This window comes from Apus apus, chromosome 2 (genome assembly GCF_020740795.1).
Source record: "Apus apus isolate bApuApu2 chromosome 2, bApuApu2.pri.cur, whole genome shotgun sequence".
NCBI classification, from domain to species: Eukaryota; Metazoa; Chordata; class Aves; order Apodiformes; family Apodidae; genus Apus; species Apus apus.
Window position 1 is genome coordinate 39,355,172 of NC_067283.1, and position 20,259 is coordinate 39,375,430.

Consider the following 20,259-nt stretch of genomic DNA (forward strand, 5'->3'; position numbering starts at 1 on the left):
GCAAAGACTCCAGGTTACTGCAGGCGCAAATCGGATGCACAGGAGTTTTTGACAGAGAGATACGGACAACCTACCACCAGCAGCCCATTGTCAGAGCTAGTGGTGTCAGCCTGAGTCCTGCTCTTCTCGGAGCAGCTCTTCCCAGGCAGGTGAACTGCAGTATGCCATTCCCACCAGCAGTGAAACTCCATTTGTTTCACAGGTTCCTTATCTTCAGGTGATGCTGAACCTACACAGCAGCGGGCAGTAGTACAGGGCTCGGGACAGGTCAGACCCAGGCGGTTCCTTAAGAAACTTGAATACCTCTCAGGATCACAGAGATGTGGAGGACAGAGATGCAAGCAGAACTGTGTCAGGTTGAGGAAAGGATCAATAACTACATTTTATTGCAAATAAAGGCAAAAGTCATGGAGCAATGCCATGTAAATCTGTGAGATTTCCTTTGAATTCAGTTATCTGGTAATTCTTCTAGTAACTGCCAAATTGAACTGCCATTTCTTTTAATGAATAGATGCCTTTTTCAGTCTTTTAAAAAATATATTAATTTATCTCAGTAGTTTGGGTTGATTTATTTAGTCTTGATGAAATTGTCCTTCTCCAATGAAACTCTTGATGTTTTCCCTCACAAAAATTTAGGTGGTTCATAAGTTCTTATTTCCTATAAATAGTGAGTACATGAAGCTTCTTAAAAGGGCCTGTAAAGGCATCTTATGGGGACTATCTTCTGCTCCACAGCAGTAGTTTGCATGCTGCTTCTAAATATATATTTTTAAAGAGGAAATTCTATGTAATTCTGCCTTATTATACATGTGTTACTGCTACATAAAATGCACATGATGTAAAAATACATCATAGAATCATAAGATGCTTTGGGCTGGAAGCGATCTTCAAGATCATTTGGTTCCAACCCCCCTGCATGGGCATGGTCACCTCCCAGCAGACCAGATTGCTCAAAGCCCCATTCAACCTGGCCATGAACACTTCCAGGGAGGGAGCATCACGGCTTCTCTGGGCAACCTCTTCCAGTGTCTCACCACTCTCAGGGTAAAATTTTTTTCCTAATGTCTAGCTGAAATCTACCCTCTTTCAAGTTTAAAACTGTTACCCCTCATCCTATCACTACATGCCATTATCACTACATGCTCTTCTAAAAAGCTCCTCCCCAGCTTTTCTGTAGCCCTTTTGGGTACTGGAAGGCCGCTATAAGGTCTCCCTGGAGCCTCCTCTTCTCCAGGTTGAACAACCCCAACTCTCTCAGCCTGTCTTCATAGGAGAAGTGCTCCAGCCCTTGAATCATCTTCGTGGCCCTCTTTTGGACTCACTCCAAGACCTCCATGTCCTCCCTGTGGGAGCCTTGAGGGCTCCAGAACTGGACACAGTGCTTCATACATCATGTAGCAATGTTCTTTCTTGTCCTCTTTTACACACAGATGTGAAAGCAAGAATTTTATGTACATTGCCACAGAAGAAGAGCAGATTAAGTAATTAGGACAGAAAGTATCAATTTGAGCTCAATCTGCCTAGAACTTCGTATGTAAGGAGCATTTGAATACCCCAAGACTGTTAAAATCGGGCAAGAAAAAAAAAAAGAATTAAAAAAACCCCAAAAACCCAGGTTTCTTAGAATAAAGTTTAGGACTTGATGTGCCTGCCCACCTGCCCTGCCAACCAGCAGCCCTGTGCCCAGAGCCCTGTGCCTGTCACACCTGCCTCTGCCTCGAGTTCCTCAGCACATCCAGCAGCTCCTGGTTACAGAAGCAGAATTAGGAAAAGCAGTAATAGACCAAGCACTGCCTGTCATGTAGCGATGCATGATTTTTTTCACGGAGAATAGAAATGGTGCTCTGTGTTATACTTGCTCACTTGCAGATGAGAAAGGCTGGATTGCATTAAACCAAACATGATGAAGCACTTTGGTCAGCTCAGAGAGGGATACATGTAGGAAATACAGCCTGTATCCTGTAAACAGCAGAAGGGAGGATTTATTTTGTATAAGTAAAATAGCCAGTAAATCTTTAAAAATTTTACTCTATAAAAGGACTTCATGGCTGGCTTTCCATATGGAATTACTAATAGTAAGAAAGATTGTGATGATTATATTAATATCATTTTATAAAAACTCATATTGACTTTGTCAGAGAAAGCTTTTGATGCTTTACATCTACATCTTACAGTATTGTTTCTATTCTGAACATCCCTAGCACATTTCCCTTGTTCTCTCCTGCTCTTCCTTTATTTTCAGAAAAATGTCTATAGTTTAGGATATTTTTTATTTGCCCTGTCATGTACATCAAAGATTATCAAGGTCCTTTTTTATTTTTTTCTGCTATTAAATCTGTGTGCAAAAAGATTGTTTATGTAACACAGATGTTTCATACTGCTGTGCTTATTCAATACATTTTTTCCCTGCAACAGTCTGTTTAATGAGGCAGTGTGAGTAGTTACTCATCTTCATAATTATAATTAATATAAGGAATAATTATTTCTATTGCATACTGTTTCATTTTCAGTAGTATTAAAGTTTAACTCATGTGGATGCTCCTATATCCTTTTTTAATTGTTATCACTTCTGGCTAGCTATGTCTCACATGATGTGTTTTACCACCAAACCTGCAGCAGTTTGCATGGCAGACTTTTCAGTAGGTCAAGCAAAAGTAATTACAATTTGTTATTTCCTCCTAATGCAGATGACATGGTTTCCTTCAATAAAATAAACTATGGCAGTTCTTTATCAACTGAAATTAGATGTGAGCAAGTTTTTTAATAACTGGTAGGAGTTCATTTCTTGGCGTATATGTAAATTATGCTCTTTTATAGGGACCACCATATGATCGGTCATTTATTGGACCTTTTATGTGATAATCCATTAAGTAGTTTAATGATTGTTCACATGCTTGCAACAAATCTGTAGTTACAAATTAGAGATGGATCACCCTGTCTTAGAAAGGCAGCCTCAGTGCTGTGTGTAGATAAAATGAAGTGCACTCTGTAAGAAGTTTAAGGATATTCATTAATGAAAAGGCTATTGTATGAACATTGTGTCACTCAGAGCTATAGATATTTTTCATTTAGAATGTTCTGTAGTATTTTTCTACTCTGACTGACAGTATAGGCCTGATCTCGTTTTTATTATTCTCTGTTGAAGCAGACAAATATATTGCTCATAAAGTCTGACAAACTGAAATGGGAACTACTTACTCCTTCCTGAGCTCCATGAACATTATCATAAAGGGCATAATATTTTTATATATATATAACCTTTTATGTATGCAGTACAACTTCTTCCATTTCAGGTAGTGCCACTGCAGTTTTATTAAAACAGAACTCCAGGGGAATATTTCAGGAAGACAGAAGTTTCATCTCAGGCAGGCATGCAGGATTGCACCCTTGAAAGAAGTGAAAGAGTTTGAAAGGAACTTGCCAAAACTGCAGGAATTAGAGGCCCAGGATCTCATTTCTGCTTCCAGTGTTGGTGGAGCAAAAGGGACTTGTTTTTATTTATTCCTATGTTGATTCTGGGAATTTTTCATCTCTCCCTGCGCAGTCATCTGGCTTCAGTGGGAGGAATGAAGAACAGGAGGTGACGGTTTGAACCCAAACAGGCCAAAGAAAGCCCATAGTAGCCCCTCACATGCTAATATGCAAAACTGGAGAACCATTTCTTCCTCCTGATATGTTTTTGAAGAGAATTACAACAGAATTCAGTAGTCTGAAAGTGCATGAGATGTGATTGTGGGACCAGCCCTTGCAGAGCTGATGCTTTTACATGCCTGACCGAACCTCACAGCAAAGGTTAAGCAGGTCACGTGTATGGATGTCAACACCGTGGTGGCTGCTTGGGTTTTGATCTGACATAGGAACAGTCAGTCCAAAAGAGAGGTACTGAGTGATTTTAGGACTACACCATGCTGGAAAAGAGGTGTTCAAAATCACTCTGAGATCCAGGAGTGATTTATCTTGTCTACAACCAGTTGCCTCCAATCACTCAACTGAAATCCATCTTAATTCACTCTTCCCAAATATGTTCCTAAAACATTCAGTGAGCAGCCAGCCATAGCTTCACATGTACTTCATTTATCTGTAATAGTTTTTCTCACAATTTTGAATAGATAATCTCATTTTCTTCTTAGAGACTATATAAAGGGTTTTTTTATTTGTTTAATTCTGTTTTACAGTATTCAGAAGGGTTTGGCATTCAGCAGTAGATAAAGAGTTGAGTTTATTCTTGTTTACTTCCAAAACTGATTGAATATAAATTCATTATCATTGTCTTTCTAAAGCTTGTTTGTAGTACTCTTACAGCTTTCAGAAGATAGTCCCATTTTTCCCTAGTTCCTGTAATTCACATTCTTCTGACCTGCATTTTATTCAACAAAAATGAGATACCCTCTTAAAACTACAGAATCAAATAGAGTAAATCCATAGAGGACACTTACTGTTCAAAAAAAAAAGATTAATTACTCCTTTTACTATTCAACTGTCTGAGGATAACTTCTCCTATACACCCACATACTCCCTTGAGCCCCTGCATGGGATTGTTTAGGTGTTTTCATTAGGGGATAAAGTGAATTAGAGTACATCGTTTATAGCAGCCACTTAAGTAGCATCAAAGGTAAAAATATGACCATAATAAAGAAAGTGTAGTTCCCGTGGAATGGTATTATCACTTGGTTTATCTCTCTGCACATACAGTAGGAACAACCCTGCATAACTTTAAAATGTGGGTATGGTAAACACGACACCCAGAAAGTTACCTGTCAGCATTTCCCACATTAGCTGCAATTCGAGGCAATACCTGGATGAGGAAAGCAGTATGTCATCCCAGTTGTACTGTGCGCTGCTTTGGGATGAGAACACTGTTACCTGCCACAGTCAGGCCACATTCCCAGCATGTTAACATTGTCATTAACACAGCTTCTCCAGGAATTTTTTTGAATTCCAAAAAAAATGGTTTTGTCACTAAAATTTCTCCATGTGCCTAGGCAAGCATTCTAAGGTGCACTGGCATGTTTGGTGAGTTGGTGGCATATTTGTCAGTGAAAAGCAGCAGACGTTATCTTGTGAGTGGGCACCTTTCTCACTGCCATGGGTTTCAGATATGCTTATAGTGAAAAAATGCAACATTTCAGGACCAAGTATTTGCTAGAATTATCCTTCTAACTACACATGGGTGTAGAGCCACCTGTGTTTGTCCACCAGATAGCCTGAGATGGTAATGGAGTGTTGAACAGCTTATGAAAGACATTAACTGCTTCCATTAACCTCAGTGAATCCTGCCAAATTCCCAGCACCCTTGCTTCCCTGTTTCAAAAGCAGCTGAGTTGGGGGAACATGTGGCAAGATGCCTGTCTTCTCAGCTGACAGTAAGACAGTTACATGTTAAAATACTGGCTGAAATTGATGGCCTTCTCTTAAAAAAGTTACAAGCTCAGACTGACCCATCTATAAATAATTTAGAGAGTATAATTTAATGTGTGCAATGGGTTCAGTGTGTTTCCCCTGTATACCACATACATCTACACTACTCAATGTATTCAGATACCACTGAATAAAGTCCTCAAATTTTTCATTGTGGAAGCATAAGACAGCACCATGATACCGAGAAGTAAACATGCAATAACTAAAAGTAAACAGGTGCTAAAGTGTTTGCCTGAGTCATAAGGACATCCTACTAGGAGGCATTCCCTAATTCACTTGTATTTCAAGTATAAGAGTGCCTGGAGTTCATCGATACAGGAACTTCATGAGCACTGGCCTAATGTTTGCAGGATGCTCCTCCACATCAGCTCACTTTGTGGACACTTTTGACATGGAGTTTGTGGAAGGTAGTTTACCACATTTGAGTATTTGTAACCTTCCTTGTTCAAAATAGCTTCCCTTTGTGGATGAACGTTTGATTTTATCACTAAATACTATTTTCTTCATCTTGCAGAAGACATAGATGTGTTTAAAAACTTAGGAAGTTGCCTTGTTGAGATCTTTGTTACAGAACTCACTGGCCTCCAAAAGAGCATTCCCAGACTTATGTGGAAAAGTACTTATGAGAAAAAGTATTTCTTGTTGAATGTTTTGTTTTAATACCAGAGTTCTGTTACCTTTTCTTTCTGTTATTTTGTTGAACCTGCTTGATTTAAGCCAAAGGGGCAGAATTGTTCAGTGTGTTAGAGAAGGATTTGGTTTTGATAGAAGTAATTCAGAAACCATGTTATTGCACTGGTATCCTCTCTTCTACTTACTGAAAAGTGGCCTGATTGCAATCCCACTGAAATCACTGAGATTTCTGATATTGAATAAAATCAGAAAAGGAGCATGCCTGTCATTGCTTTCTGTTACTCTCCAGGAGCAGGTTTATCTGTGTGTTAGAGCACGGGCAGATACGTAAGCGCTCCCAGTCATTAGCACTGTCCAATTCTCATGAAAAGCTTTCCTAAGCTGGGGTGTGCTTTCCCTGCTGTTGTTTCCTGCCTCACCAGCCCCTCAGTTGGTAGGGTTACTGCTGATGAGGTAGACCATGGAAATTAATTTCAGATGTTATCAACATGTCATTAAAACCATCTGGCTTTACTTATTATTTGGGCAGAACCAATAGAGAAAGGAGTCCCTGATGGAGACCACCAAGAGGTAGTTTTTTACATTGTCCCTTCTTACTTGGTAGCCCCAGTATTCAATCTGAACTATGAAATGGACTTCCGTAGCTGAACTTTTAAAATAGGAGACCTGTGTCTTCAATTTGAAGCAGGAGCACAACACTCTAGGCTAAAAGAAGTGATCTCCTCCTTGATTTGTTTCTTGTGGGATCACCTGACAAACAATATAGAATGGATACAGAAATCCTCAAAATCAACTACAAAAACCCAAAAATGTTTATAAGCAATTACTGATTCAGCAGTAAAAAGAAAAGAAAAACATCTTATTTGAGCAGCCTTTCTCAAAGATATTTCACTTTACTTTTTCCAGAAGTCACTGATTGATGTCTCCACTTTTTTTTTTTTACAGCTTAATTTATCAGATCAAATAACAAACTGATTAAGACAGCAGAAGAATCTATCTTCTTCTGCCTCTCTTCAAACTATAAACTAGCTGCGGGCCTGAGTTATGAACATTGGCTGGATCAGGGACTGGAATAGCTTTTTTTGGCTCTATAAAAAAATTGATGAGATCAGTGAGAGCAAGGCAAGAGGAAGCTTGGTGAAGGAAGGGTGTCCCATTCTCACCTTGCACAAACCAGTTCCACTGTTGGCCATAGGTGGAAGAGGTGGAAGATTTTATTTTTTATGAGTATCCTTGTCTTGCTCAGTCTTTAACTGACAGCAGGGAAGAGTACTGTCATTTCAACCAGGAAAGCAGAGTGTTAGATCGTATAATATTTTAATTATTAATAGTTTTGTAATTATTGGCTTGAACACCATTGTACTAAGGCATGCTGTCTTTTCCAGGTAACGTTTCGGACAAGAATCTACCACTGTAACATCAACAGCCAAGGCGTCATCTGCCTGGACATTTTAAAAGACAACTGGAGCCCAGCATTAACCATTTCTAAAGTTCTCCTCTCCATCTGCTCCCTCCTCACAGACTGCAACCCAGGTAAGACAAATTAACTTTCACTTTTGCATTCATTCACAGTTAATATTCTGTCAGCTACTGGATGTGCTTAGTGTGCTGTTTTAATACTACCTACTAAAAAAAAAAAGACAAAAATGTACATTTTAAATGCCATCTATTTAAGTTAGGATACAGTATAGAGAGAAAGCACAATTTCAGGAGCTCAAGTGCATTTTTAGTATTTGAGAATAAAAGTCTTCTAATTCAAAAAGTCTAATCAGTAGAAAATATTTTGTAGTAGGCACTAATTTGTATATTACAACCAGGATATTAGTACCAAGAAATATTAATGAGTTAATAAATATTGAAAAGGAAAGCTTTCATTTAAATATGCTGATAATATGGGCTCTGAAAAAATATTTGTAGTGCTGACAATGACAGAAGTCTAACACAGACTCTACAAATAATGAAAATTAATTTAAATGAGGTTTATTCAATATCCTGGACAGCCAATATGAGTATTCCAAGCAAGTTGTCATTCTTATTAAGTAGCATAGCGTTTAACCTCTTCCCTCAGCTCATGTAGATTTGTTTTCTGCCACTGACCACTAGATCTGCAATTTCCACTTTCTCTTACTCTACCAATGAATGGTTCTGACTGTAGCCTTGGAAAATTATGCTATATGGAAATTATTTAAGAATCATCAAGATAAAATTAAGTGATCTATTTACATGTTGTGAAGGTTGTTGCTGGTTTATTTTTTATTGTACAATACTTTTTTCATTTTCCATCTAGTTTTTAAACCTTTAGGTTTCCTGTTTTTAAACTTCTTCCCAACCAAAAGGCTAAAAATTGCTTTGCAAAGGGCAGAATGTGATATTCTTGTGTAATCAAGGGCTGAGTCCAAAGCTGTAACAGAAGTCTGAATTCTTTTCAAGCTCAAAATAGGGTGACTAGTGGGCAAAAATGCAATTGACTGTTTTCATTTTCATATGGGCTTGTTACTGTATATAGCATTACAACCCATGGCATTTCTTCCAGCTATGAGCTGGAGTGGTAAAAGAGCCCTGTGATACCATTTCCAGTATATTTATTTCAGGTGTTGGATGCTCTCTGCTTACATCTCTGAAAGATTGACTTCTAGCAGTGTCTACCCCAAAACATGCAGAAGTGCCTGTAGGGAGTCAGGTAGATGGATGGCAGAAGTGTAAAGAAAAGCAACTGAGTATTTGCTTGTGTGTCTTAGAGACCAGATAAAGAGCTAGAGACACTGCAAAGCTGTGTTGGGATTGAGAAACTGGCAAGAAGTTTGTGCTCAATTATGGCCACCTCTCTTCAGAGGGATGCAGTCAACTCGAAAGCTTTCCAGTAGTGATTTGAAATTTAGAATCTACTGCCTCTGCCCTCTCAATCTTTTTCGTTCCCTTAGTCTGTTTTACAGATGCTGTCAAACAGCAGTTTTAACCAACCAAGTGCATAAGAGGAACACTGAAAACAGTTAACCAAAATATATTATCATATGCAACAAGTTAACATACTAAAAATGAGAAGTTATTCTTCCCTTCAGCTTCTCCAGTTGGCAACCATAAGCATAGTCATGACCATAGTAAATAAAAAAATTTATTATGTTTAATTTTCAAACATTCTCTTTAATTACAAAGTGTTTTTGAATTTTGTTGCTGCTTCATGTTAAAATTTTCGTGTTTTTTTGAGGAATGAGTGCAGTTTCCTAATTTGTATTGTGAATTCTGCTCTCACAAGGAGATGATGGCGGGTAGCTCTGAACTGCTGAGTCATTTTTTCCTTCCCTTGAGATTGCCTCTTTCGTGTTAGACACTTTATATAACAAGTGAACTTTGAATGTTCAACAGAAGGCTTGCAAAAACTTAAAAGTTCTTACTTTTTGGTGTATTGCCTAGTAGGCTACAGTCTGTTCTGGTTGTACTGCTTGTTGCATTTATTTTAGTGACATTTTATCATTAACAAATACTGGTTCCGTGGCATCCAGATTGAACGTGGTAGGTAGGTAGGTGGTGGGCAGGCGGATGGATGGATGGATGGATGGATGGATGGATGGATGGATGGATGGATGGATCACTGGGATATCAGTTGCTGAGATATATCACATGTATATGTACATATATAGATGAAGAAAGGTACATATATGTATTTTCCTCTCTGTCATCTGGGAGTAATTTTCGAATCCCTCAGTCCCATCTTCATCTAACTAGTCTGCTCCTTTGTAAAGGCAGAAACCAAACAGGGGTCTCGATTTGATAAGCAACTTATAGCTCTTTGTTCACTGTTCATCAGCCAGAAGCAGATCAGGTCAAATGGAAAGGCAACACTGAATCTGCCACAAACATAAACACTTGGGATGGGCCAGTTTTCCACCCCCAGCCTCTCTGAAGGGAAGAATCAAGTATCAGTTACCCCTTAGTCTTACATTTATGCAAATCTTCATTAGAACAACAAACAGGAGAAAGAATGGCAGCTAATTAACCCTCAGTCATACACAGTGATTAAAGGGAGCTGGAGCACAGCTGCAGCTTCATTGGCAAGCACTGCTATTCTTCTCCAGCAGGCTGAGCAAATGAAAAGGGGTATTTGCTCCTGCCGCTCCTGTCATTCACACAGTAATCTGCAAAAGCCACAGTGAGTCTCTTTCCTCCCCGGTTATAGATCACCACCCTTTGTTCCCTATCACTCCAGGCAGGAGCAAGTTTGTCCTTTTTAAACTACTAATATAATCCTTTACTCATAAGCTGTCTCAGTCCCTTCAGTCTTGATTATTATTAATTGTCTCTATTTTGTTTGGCAGTATCAGCCAGTAAACTGTGTTAATGAAATGTCTGAGTTTTGTAACAGCTGGCTGACTTTTTTCATGGGGGGAAGGGGTGCCGTAGGGTTTGTGTAGGAATTAAAGTCTGAATTATCTGGGAGTGTGAGAGAGCCAACTGGAATGGTATCAGAGAGATGGGAGAGATGAGGGGATACACTAGCATTCAATCCAGGGATTCATACTTTTCTTTAAGGTGGTACTCTGGGGCATAACACACATCTCTTTCTACAAAGCAGGGCCCAAATCCTGTAAATATTTTGGCATCTGAGTGAGCAACCCTGCAAAACCTGATAGATGCATTCATCTTGCATGAAACCAAGTATGTGAGCAAGTCCTCTTAGACTCTGTGCTTGAGTGATGGAAATATTTACTTCCAGTTCTAGCTGCTAGGGCTTGCCTTCATGGGTAAGTTAGTTAGTTATTCCAGACTAACTCCATCTGTGGACACTCCCCTCTTTGAAAATTTATTAAATCAAGTCACGAAAAACTGTCTTGCTTGGAGTAAAAGTCAACTGTGCTTTAAGTATTCAAGCAGAGCCCGGGGAGTGTAAATTCCCACACTGCCTTAATCCAAAGAAGCTTTCAAGTGTGGATGGCCCCTGAGGTTTTGTATTTTTATTGAGCTTGAAGTATAAAAACAAATTAATTATTTTTATATTCAGAGTGCTGGTGATGTTGATCTGGTTTAAAGTGCTTACTGTTCTCAGTTGGCCATTGGCACCCCAGCCCTACCAAAGGTTCTTGAGCCCCAGGAAAGTGCTCATTTTGCAAATGCTTCAGAGAAAATAAATTGAAACATGGGGGAGACTGCACTGCAACTTTTTTCTTCACATGGCTTCCTTCCTTACATGTTCAAGGTCTGAACTTGATTGGCCTGATTATCCCTGATGTCTGAACATCCTAACATGAAATTATGTCTGCCTAATAACACATGGTCAAGCCTTGATTAGGACATCAGAACAATGCCTGCTATATCTCCCTCACACCCGCTTCTTCCCTTTTGGTGTCATCCTCTGCCTCTAGGTCCTTCGCCACACGTTTTTCCCACATGTAAGTTCCACGGTCAGTAGGGACTTTATACCTCAATTGATTTTCCCAAACCAAATGCTTCAGTGCTGCTTCTGGTCTTCTTCCCCATGTTGCCATGCATATCTGGCTACAGGCTCCTGCCATTGGGATGTGCACATCAAAGTGTCAGAGGAGGCAACCTGAGACGGGGCTGTCATACAAACGTGCCCAGTTGGGCTGAAGATTTGGCTGCCACCTTTAAACAAAAAAACTGCCAAGGGGCTCTGCAGAGCCTCACTCGCTTGGCTGTATAGAAACTTCTGCCTGGATTCTAGCCTGAACTGACTCAATTTTATACTCTCTTGTTTTTAAGCAACTCTCACCCTATAGCTTAAGTGATATTTTTTCTTTTTTTTTCATTCGCAATGTATTAGCAAAGAACCATCCTGTTTCCTCCTAGTCTTCATTTGCTGCACACTAACCAGGCCTGTGTCTGTTATTCCCCTGCTCTTCCTCACAGCCCTCTCCTGCCCCTCCATCACACTGCAGTCATCCATCCTCAATGTGCCTGACCCGTGTGGAGTTCATCAGGGCATGAGGCATGGCTAGACAGACTACCCTACTCATCATCACCATGATCTGGGTTGAAATATTTACTGCTCCCTGTTGGATGTCCCTATCTCACTTGCAGCCTTATCAAAGGTTATTTCTTTCTTAGCCCTGTCATTTTCACTGTTTGTCTGCTTTCTAACCCAATTTAGTGAAATGATGGAGAAAGGAAAAGGAAGGGAGAGCAAAAGCTTTTGCTAGAAAAGGGCATTAACCTCTGGCAAAGGAAATGCACAAGCAACTGAGATCAGTTACCACTTCACCTGAATCAGCACTGGCCAGGTCAGTTGCTCTAACTCTGCTCTCAGGTACTTCACTGGCATATTATATTGGCAGTGTAAAGCTGCTTGTCTCTTGTTACCCTTTAAACTCACCAAAAAGGCTAAGACAGTTTGTGCAGTGTTACATGTAAAGTTTGCTCTGAACATAGTATGAGATCTAAGTGTGCATCCTCACAGTAACTGTACTTATAAGAGTAAATGAGTTGAACAGGTACAGCTACATTACTTTGATGTGAAGCCCCAGCAGCTTTTGTAAAAGTTGCAGTGGCTCAGCACATCTGAAAAGTTGGACTGCTTATGTTACAAAACTTTGCAAGGCATATTGTGGTTTTCAAATACAACGGTATATGTGCTGGTGTTTTACAAGTGCTGCCATGAATCATTAGTTTACTGGAGGGTTTCATACTTTGTTCACTCATATTAAGTAGTGTGGCTGTGCATTTTAATGACTTACATTTATCTAAGCATAGATAAACAAAGTCAAACAAAATCCTAAGATTATGGGGATCTTTACTTGTCTCACTAAAGGACGTGAGACATGCTTTCGAGGTTTCTGTAAATGAGTCATCCTTATGTTTTGCCTTTATCTTCCCCAGAAACTTCATTGTTTTAATCACAGAGTAGGTACAACTGGCAATTTTTTGTAACACGCTATTGTTGTTTTTCTATTGCAATTATAAGTTATAAATTTTATTAGGCATTATTTAGGTTTGCCTGAATTTTCTGCCAGAAAAAACATTAATACTCTTACCTGCACAAAAATGAGGTTTCTGATGCTTAGGAAACTTTAGAGATGGGATACAGTTATTATGATATTCTCTTTTCTTTCTTTTTTTTTTTCCTCTTGTTATTTTCCTAAAGGTTTGTACGGTTCTGTACTTTTACTGCTGAGAGTATAAAATCCCAGTTCTGTCATCCTTTGCAGAAAATGATTCAATAGTGTAACTTAATGCATATCTTTAATCCTCAATGGGATCTGAAACAGCACTTTGGAGACTGACTTTTCAACATAAGCATAAAAGTCCTAAAAGTCTGAATGCTATTTGCCCTGCTGCAAAGGTGCTGTCTATTTCCAGGACCTTTGCAAAACAGGAATAGGTGGGGAGATTCAAGTCAGACAACATGCAAGGGGAAGAATTGGTGTACTGTCTCAATTTCTCAGCCTGTTTCCCTTTCAGCCAGCAGTGTTCACTTTCAGAGTGAAGTTGGTGCCCTACTGCAGTGCCGCTGCCCCATCCTTCAGCAGGTTTGCCTTCGGCAGCCTTCTCTGAAGGTCGCTGTTGGAGTCTCTCTGGCCAGGGTGCATACTGGAACAGGCTGCCCAGAGAAGTGCTAGAGTCCCCATCTCCTGGATGTATTTAAAAGATGTAGATGTGATGCTTAAGGACATGGTTCAGTGGTGGACTTGGCAGTGTTGGGTGAACAACTGGACTTGATGATCTTAAAGGTCTTTTCCAGCCAGAACTATTCTATGATTCTATACCTTCATGCCTAGCAGGAGGCCCCAGGGTACAGGAACAAGTGTAACATGGATACCTCTGGTGCTTAGAAAGTTTTATGTGCCTCCATGTTTTGACTCTGTGTTAGTATTTTTTGTAGCAATTCCTTAATCTCTACCGATTTGCCTAAGGTATTGACAGGTAAATATAGACAGGCCAGTAAGGAAGTCCCGTGCCATGATACCAGGAGCTCTTGCGCCCTGCACCGCCCTTGAAATTGTCTCCTGCACATCCCAGGCAAAGGGAATTAGGTTAATTTGAACCTTCTCTGGAAAATCCATCTCCTCCTGGGAGCTGGAGCAAGGCTGCCAGCCTTTAAAGTGACTACCCCTGACATACTCCATTCTCCTGACTGCAATGGAGCGATCTTCTCTGGTGCAGGGGTGTTCACATCCAAAACCACCACGGCCACTCACAAAGTGAGCGTGTGTCAACATGTTAGATTCCACTGGATTAGCTCTGTTTTTTCAGCTGAGGAGCTCCAGCCATACTGACAGGCATTTTAATACAGTAATAGATGGCCACTGTATCAATAAAAAAGATCTATTTTCAGAATTACTGAAATTTGAAAGCCCTAACCTGTCAAAAAAAAAAAAAGTTTAAAAATAAGTATAAGGCATCTTAATAAAGGAAAATGTAACATAGCTGTAAAAATAAAATCTGTTCCACACTGAAGCATTTGGCTTCAAGTGAGGATTTGGCTGACTTGTGGTCACAGCTCTGTTGTTTGGCTTCCATGTTCCAGCTCTAAAATAGCTACCCAGCCCCACGTAATGAACAACAGGTCCGTGCCCCTCACCGCTCAGCAGACTTCATCTATCTTTTTTCTCTGTTTTCCTATGTATCTTGCTCTAGCATGAAGCATGTATGATGTTTCTCCTCATCTGGTGCTTCTCTGTAGCGGAGGCTGCTTTCTGTCAATGCCAGTTCATGTCAGCTGTTCCTCCTGCAAGTTTTTGGACTTCCCAATTACCATTCTTTCTTTTCCCCTCACCCTAGGTTATGAAGTGAATTTGGAAACTCTCAATGACAGCAAGTTCAAGGGATGAGCCTCTTCTCATTTTCTTCATTCTTTTTTTTTTTTTTTTTTCCTTAAAGCCATAAAATGCATATTTTGCTGCTATCAGAAAACTTTGCTTCAGAATCTAATCTGTTGGGGTTTTTTATCTCCCATTTAGCAACTTAAGAGCTTTTTTCAGTTTATCAGAAAGGACTTCTAGTTTTTCATCTGCCCAAATACAGTCTGCATTCGTTTGTAATGAAATTTTTCTTCCTTTTAGAGCATTGTTGTCAAGACATACAGAAAGCTCCTTCTGTAATAATCCAGAATATATTTGAATAAATTTGTCAGGTGTGATGAATATTATGAAAAATTAGTGAAATACATAGAGGTTGGCAAAACAGTACTTAATTTGTCCAGTTTTATGAGGCGGGCTAAATCCTGCTGCTTTGATTCTTCCCTGGCACCCACAGACTACCAGGTGCAACACCACAGCACGGTACTATCAGACACAACAAAATAATCTTATTTTGCCATATATCCTTTTTGTAAGCAGCAGAGGGTCATGTAAACAATGAAATTGCTCTGTTGTCTGAGATTATTTATATTCTTTAGCTTGGAGCTGTTTTTCCCTTTTCTTTGGAGTTTGTATACTGTGCTCTGTCAGGAAACTGACAGGTTTCTGGGCTGCTTCAACACAATGGAAAATGCTCGGTTTGTATTTGGAGCAGGAAAATAATTCTATGCCGTGTCACTCAAGCATGGCAACAAGTAAGAGATGGTAAACAAAAGTTAGAGTGGGGAGGAATCAATTCATGTAGTAATGTTTCTTTGTTTTATTCTAAGTTGCAACATAACCTTTCTGTCCCTTTTAAAATCTCTGCTTTGGGTTATCTCCAAATGAAATGAGCTCACTCCAGAGGCTTCTGCTTAGCAAATACAAAACGCAGAGTGTGGTTGCTCTGCTGTCTTGGTGCTGCTGGACTGGGAACAGTTTGGGTGAGTGTTTTACATAAAAGCCATCATAATAAGTTGGCCTAAAGGAGCATGAAAGGAAAACGCAGCATAAAACCGGGTTTTCTAAGTGCAGAACGACCATGTCTGAGGTGGGATTGCCTTGGGAAAAACCTGTCACGCTCAACTTCATTCACATGAGCAAAACAGTCCCAACAATTGCAACAAAGTTATTTTTCTGTTTATCTTTAAACAGCCTGTGTTCCCCTGCCTGTTCTGCAGAACCTGCAGTGTATTTATTGCAGCAAGAGGTACATACTTGGACTGATTGTATCATACATTCTAGAGCTGATACTTAGAAATTCCAGACAGTCTACCAGTGGTTTCTCTTTCTTTTAAAAGATACTGTACTATACTATCTATACTATGGGGTATGTGCAATACTAATTGCTATTCTACAGTTTGAATCACAATTTCTCATATTCTGAGCTGAACACACAGTACCAGTATGTTTAAGGCATTTAGGCACTTAAAGATGCTGGCAGACAGCCAACAGGGTTTTTGGTTCTTCCCGTGGAATTTAGGCATCCAAATGTACCACTAAGAGCCTGCACTGCCAGCAAGTGAGTCTCTATACGTCTGGTCTTTAAATATTTGCAGACACATACACCTCTATGTGTTAAACTCTGTGGATGTGACTTAACAAATATGAAATTAAGCATATGTAAATGCAAGCAATGCAGCAGCACATTATGATAATTATACATAGATAAGCATTGAAAGGGAATTAATTTCCTTTGCCATAAAGACCTGATGAAAACATTACAAGATTTTGTTCATACCAATTGAGTCAGTCCCCTCAACATGAACCCATGACTGTGGGGATTACTATAACAGCAGGAAAAACACTTGTGAACTGTCATCCCTTTAGTAGTTCTCAGGAAAATACGTCTCCGAATATCTCCCTAATTATGTGTGCAGCGGGGAGGAGGCTTGGATCAGGATTACCATTTATGTTGGCCTAAATCTCTGCTCTTTTCAGCTGTACAATGACAATGCTTTATAGGTAGAAGAGTGTTGTTTGTGAGTAAAGAGGCATTTTGTGTGTTATGACTTAGGCTATTCAAAGCTCACAGGATATCTTTATAAAGATTAACATAACTATAGAAGGAGTTGTTTAGAAATATTTCGTTCTAAACCCCCCATTATGGTTTCAGAAGCACACAGTCTGTTTGAATTATATTTATTTTTTTTCTGAAAAGTGTGTAGAGTTATTTACATAAAGTATTGGTGTGTTTATGTAATTTAGAAAGTGAATGGTACAGATTACTTTTTTTAAATAAAAATGTGCAATCTGGATTTTGTACTTTCCAAAAACTGTAAGACTTATAAAAAATATAAAACTCTTGAGACTATAAAGCAGTCTCTAGCTATAGCTCCAGATACCAGTCACACACACACTTACCCTATTCCTTTTTTATCTGGTGTATCTGTAACTCTACAAAGAATAATCACTAGAAGCAGGAGTATAGTTATTCTCTAGCAGGAAACCAGTACTGCTTGGTTCAGTCAGGTACGTTGCCTGTAACTGCTCAGTGGTTCAGAGAAAAGTGTAAAATGCCCTCAAAGCACTTTACTCATACAGTCATATATACACTGGAGAGGAAATTCCCTTCTAACCACAGCTAACAATCAGATTATGTGTTGAAGCACAAGCAGTAATAGCCTTTACAATGGAAACTTTGGGGATGCCATGACTACTGTGTTTTCTAATTCTTTTTTAATTTTCCTAAATTACCTCCTAATATTCCTCTACTGCGTTCTTGGATGTGTTTAACTATTTGGTATATGAAGCATTAATTTCCTTTTAACTTTTGCTAAATGTGTCGATTTTTTGTTGGTGTTTTTTTCTTACTATGGAAAAGATAAGAAAGGCCATTTTTAAAAATAATCTTTACAAAATTACCTCTCACATCTTATTTTGTCTTTTTATCTTTTTTTTTTTTTTTTCCCCAAAAGAAAGATTTCAACCATTCCTTAAATGGGAAAGGTTTGACCATGCTGCAAATGATTTCTTGTCCTTTTCAGTAAGTTTTCTACTCCCATTTTCTTTTTGTTTATGATGAGGAAAGAAAAATTGAACTTCAGACGTACCCAACCATCAGTTTATTAAATGGCATCTGATTAAATCAGAGTTTTACTAAAATCCAAGTCAGTAAAGGGGCTTTGTACATCTGTGTCAATAAATAAATGCAAAAGGATGTAATTGGCACTCATGGGAGAAAAGAGTCTTGTCACTACTCTTAACTGTTCCTAAATTTTATTATTCCTCAGGAGGGGCTTCTAGAACATAGAAAATTCAGTCTTATAACAAAATTGGTTGTAAAGCTGGAAAAAATACACCTGGCATTTTGATTATTTATTTTTTTTACATGAAGCTCATAAAAGCTATGTGATAAATAAACATGCAGGGTTTTTTAAAAGTTTGTGCACTTTTGCTCAAGTAACACAGAGTTTCTGTAAGTTTTACCTTAACCATCATTAAATTGAAAGTACTTGAGAAAATGCACTTGAGATGGATGCTACAAATACAAAAGGTTACAATTTATTTTCCTTCCAACAAACATGTATTTTAAAATAGTATCAGTGGAGATTTCCTATGCCCATTATCTTGGAGAGAAGACAGGTTATTTAATGCGTACACATAATAAATCTTTGTGTGAACCAAAACCAAAATTATTCATCAATGTTAAATATTTAACAATGGAAAGTATTTAAATAAAGCTATTAGTTATTTCTTCTATAAAAAATACAGAATCCAAGCTTAATTTGAATTAATCCCAAAATATAAAGTAAACCACTCTTTTATTTTCAAAATGCATTCCAGTAATTTACAATCATTACATTTATTTTCATGCAGGTTTTGTCTAGCCAATACAGACATGTCCTTAATTACACTGGAATCTTTTGAACTAAGTAGATACAACACTTTTGGGCTTAACCAATTCCACTGGTTATATTTTCTCACTAATAAAACTGTTTATATTTAAGTGAAAACTAATTAAAACTAGAAGCTCAATCAATTTACATATCACAGTTTACCAGTATACCTACATTTTAACCTCATAGCAATTCAATCTAATATTAATTATTCCCAGTTAGCACAAATATCAACTGGAATAAACTGGCATCAGTCCAATTGAATTTTTGTACCCCAGGTTTTTAATTTAGACTTTTTTACATTTAACTGAGTGAGTTTTGTTGTTTGTTTGTTTTCTCTGTACCTTTTTAACATGAAGGCAAGGACAGATTTTGAAATTTCTTGCCATATGTTTCTAACTACCTATGAACCTCCTTCAGGACTCTGATTAGCAAAACTATTTTTAAGGCTGCTTCTTCCTGTTCTTAAAATACAATTATTCTTTTTTTGGCATAGATATCACACTGTTCCAGATGTGTTAAGCTCCTGAAAGGACGACTGCTTCATTTGGCTCTGTAACAGATTCACAAGAATGCCAAGTCCGTCCTAAAAAGCAAAATTTATAATCCTAGATATAAGTATGTTAGCTATTAAATCATTTAGTCTCTCCCTTTCTTGAGTAAGATTTCAGAAATTAGTATTCCTGAGTCATTCAGATTCTACCTTCAGAGATGATTTACACTACTGCAAGATATGTCTTTTATTTTGCATGGCTAATTTTCTTCCTTATTCAGCAGGGGAGGAGGAAACGATTGTTTGTTTTTTACAGTTTTGCAGATCTGTCAAAGGCAACAACAAATTATATGCAGTGTGTGTTTTAGAATCCCTGTTTTCACAGCAAATTAAGTTCAGGTGCATTAACTGGAGTAGCAGACAGTTATTTAAATAGCAGAATGTATGGTATATTTGTCTCAAATTTAAGAGTGGTCTGTGCTGTAAAATTTCACATTCATATGGGATACAGAAATTGAGCTCTGATTAGTAAATTGTTTGTACTATTTTCTATCTGTACAATGCTTAGGAAAAAAGGCCCTTCTATGGAATGGAGCATCTGCAACTTCAAAATTAATTAGACTTCAGAAAATTCTCAAGGGTGGGAATCCTCATTGCTTGTGTCTTTATAATACTTATTAGATAAAGTGGCATAAAAGTAGAAGTTACTGTAAGATGCAATATTATACTAGCAGAAGGAAAGTCTTTGTGACCTTCCATGTCTTTCCCATCTCTACCTTGTATAGCCTTTTTCTACAGCTCACTCTTATTACTTCTTACAACAATACCTAAAACTATTTGGCAAAGTGATTATCATGACAATGGAGTAAATATGACCTCTCACGCAGGAAAGACAGGATTTCCAAATAAACTTATTTTACCTGTTAATAAATATGCAATTATTGCTGCAAATATCACAAATTCAATCTTTATTCAGTGTCACCGTTTAACTTCATTGCGACTAATCCAGGAGCTACACCTGCCTACATGATGAATGATAATTATTTTGTTTAACCTGTTTTTCCTTCTAGTCCTATTAAAACATGTTTGT

General features: G+C 38.3%; 1 protein-coding gene across 4 annotated transcripts in view; it reads left to right on the forward strand.

Moving 5' to 3' along the window:
• The window catches only part of LOC127380765 (ubiquitin-conjugating enzyme E2 E2), a 214,881-nt gene that overhangs the window by 182,136 nt on the left and 12,486 nt on the right, over nucleotides 1-20,259 (forward strand). For all 4 annotated transcript variants that reach the window (XM_051610243.1, XM_051610241.1, XM_051610242.1 and 1 more), the window contains one exon: nucleotides 7,437-7,584. In XM_051610243.1, the coding sequence (XP_051466203.1) occupies nucleotides 7,437-7,584 (148 nt within the window). The remainder of the gene's footprint in view (nucleotides 1-7,436; nucleotides 7,585-20,259) is intronic.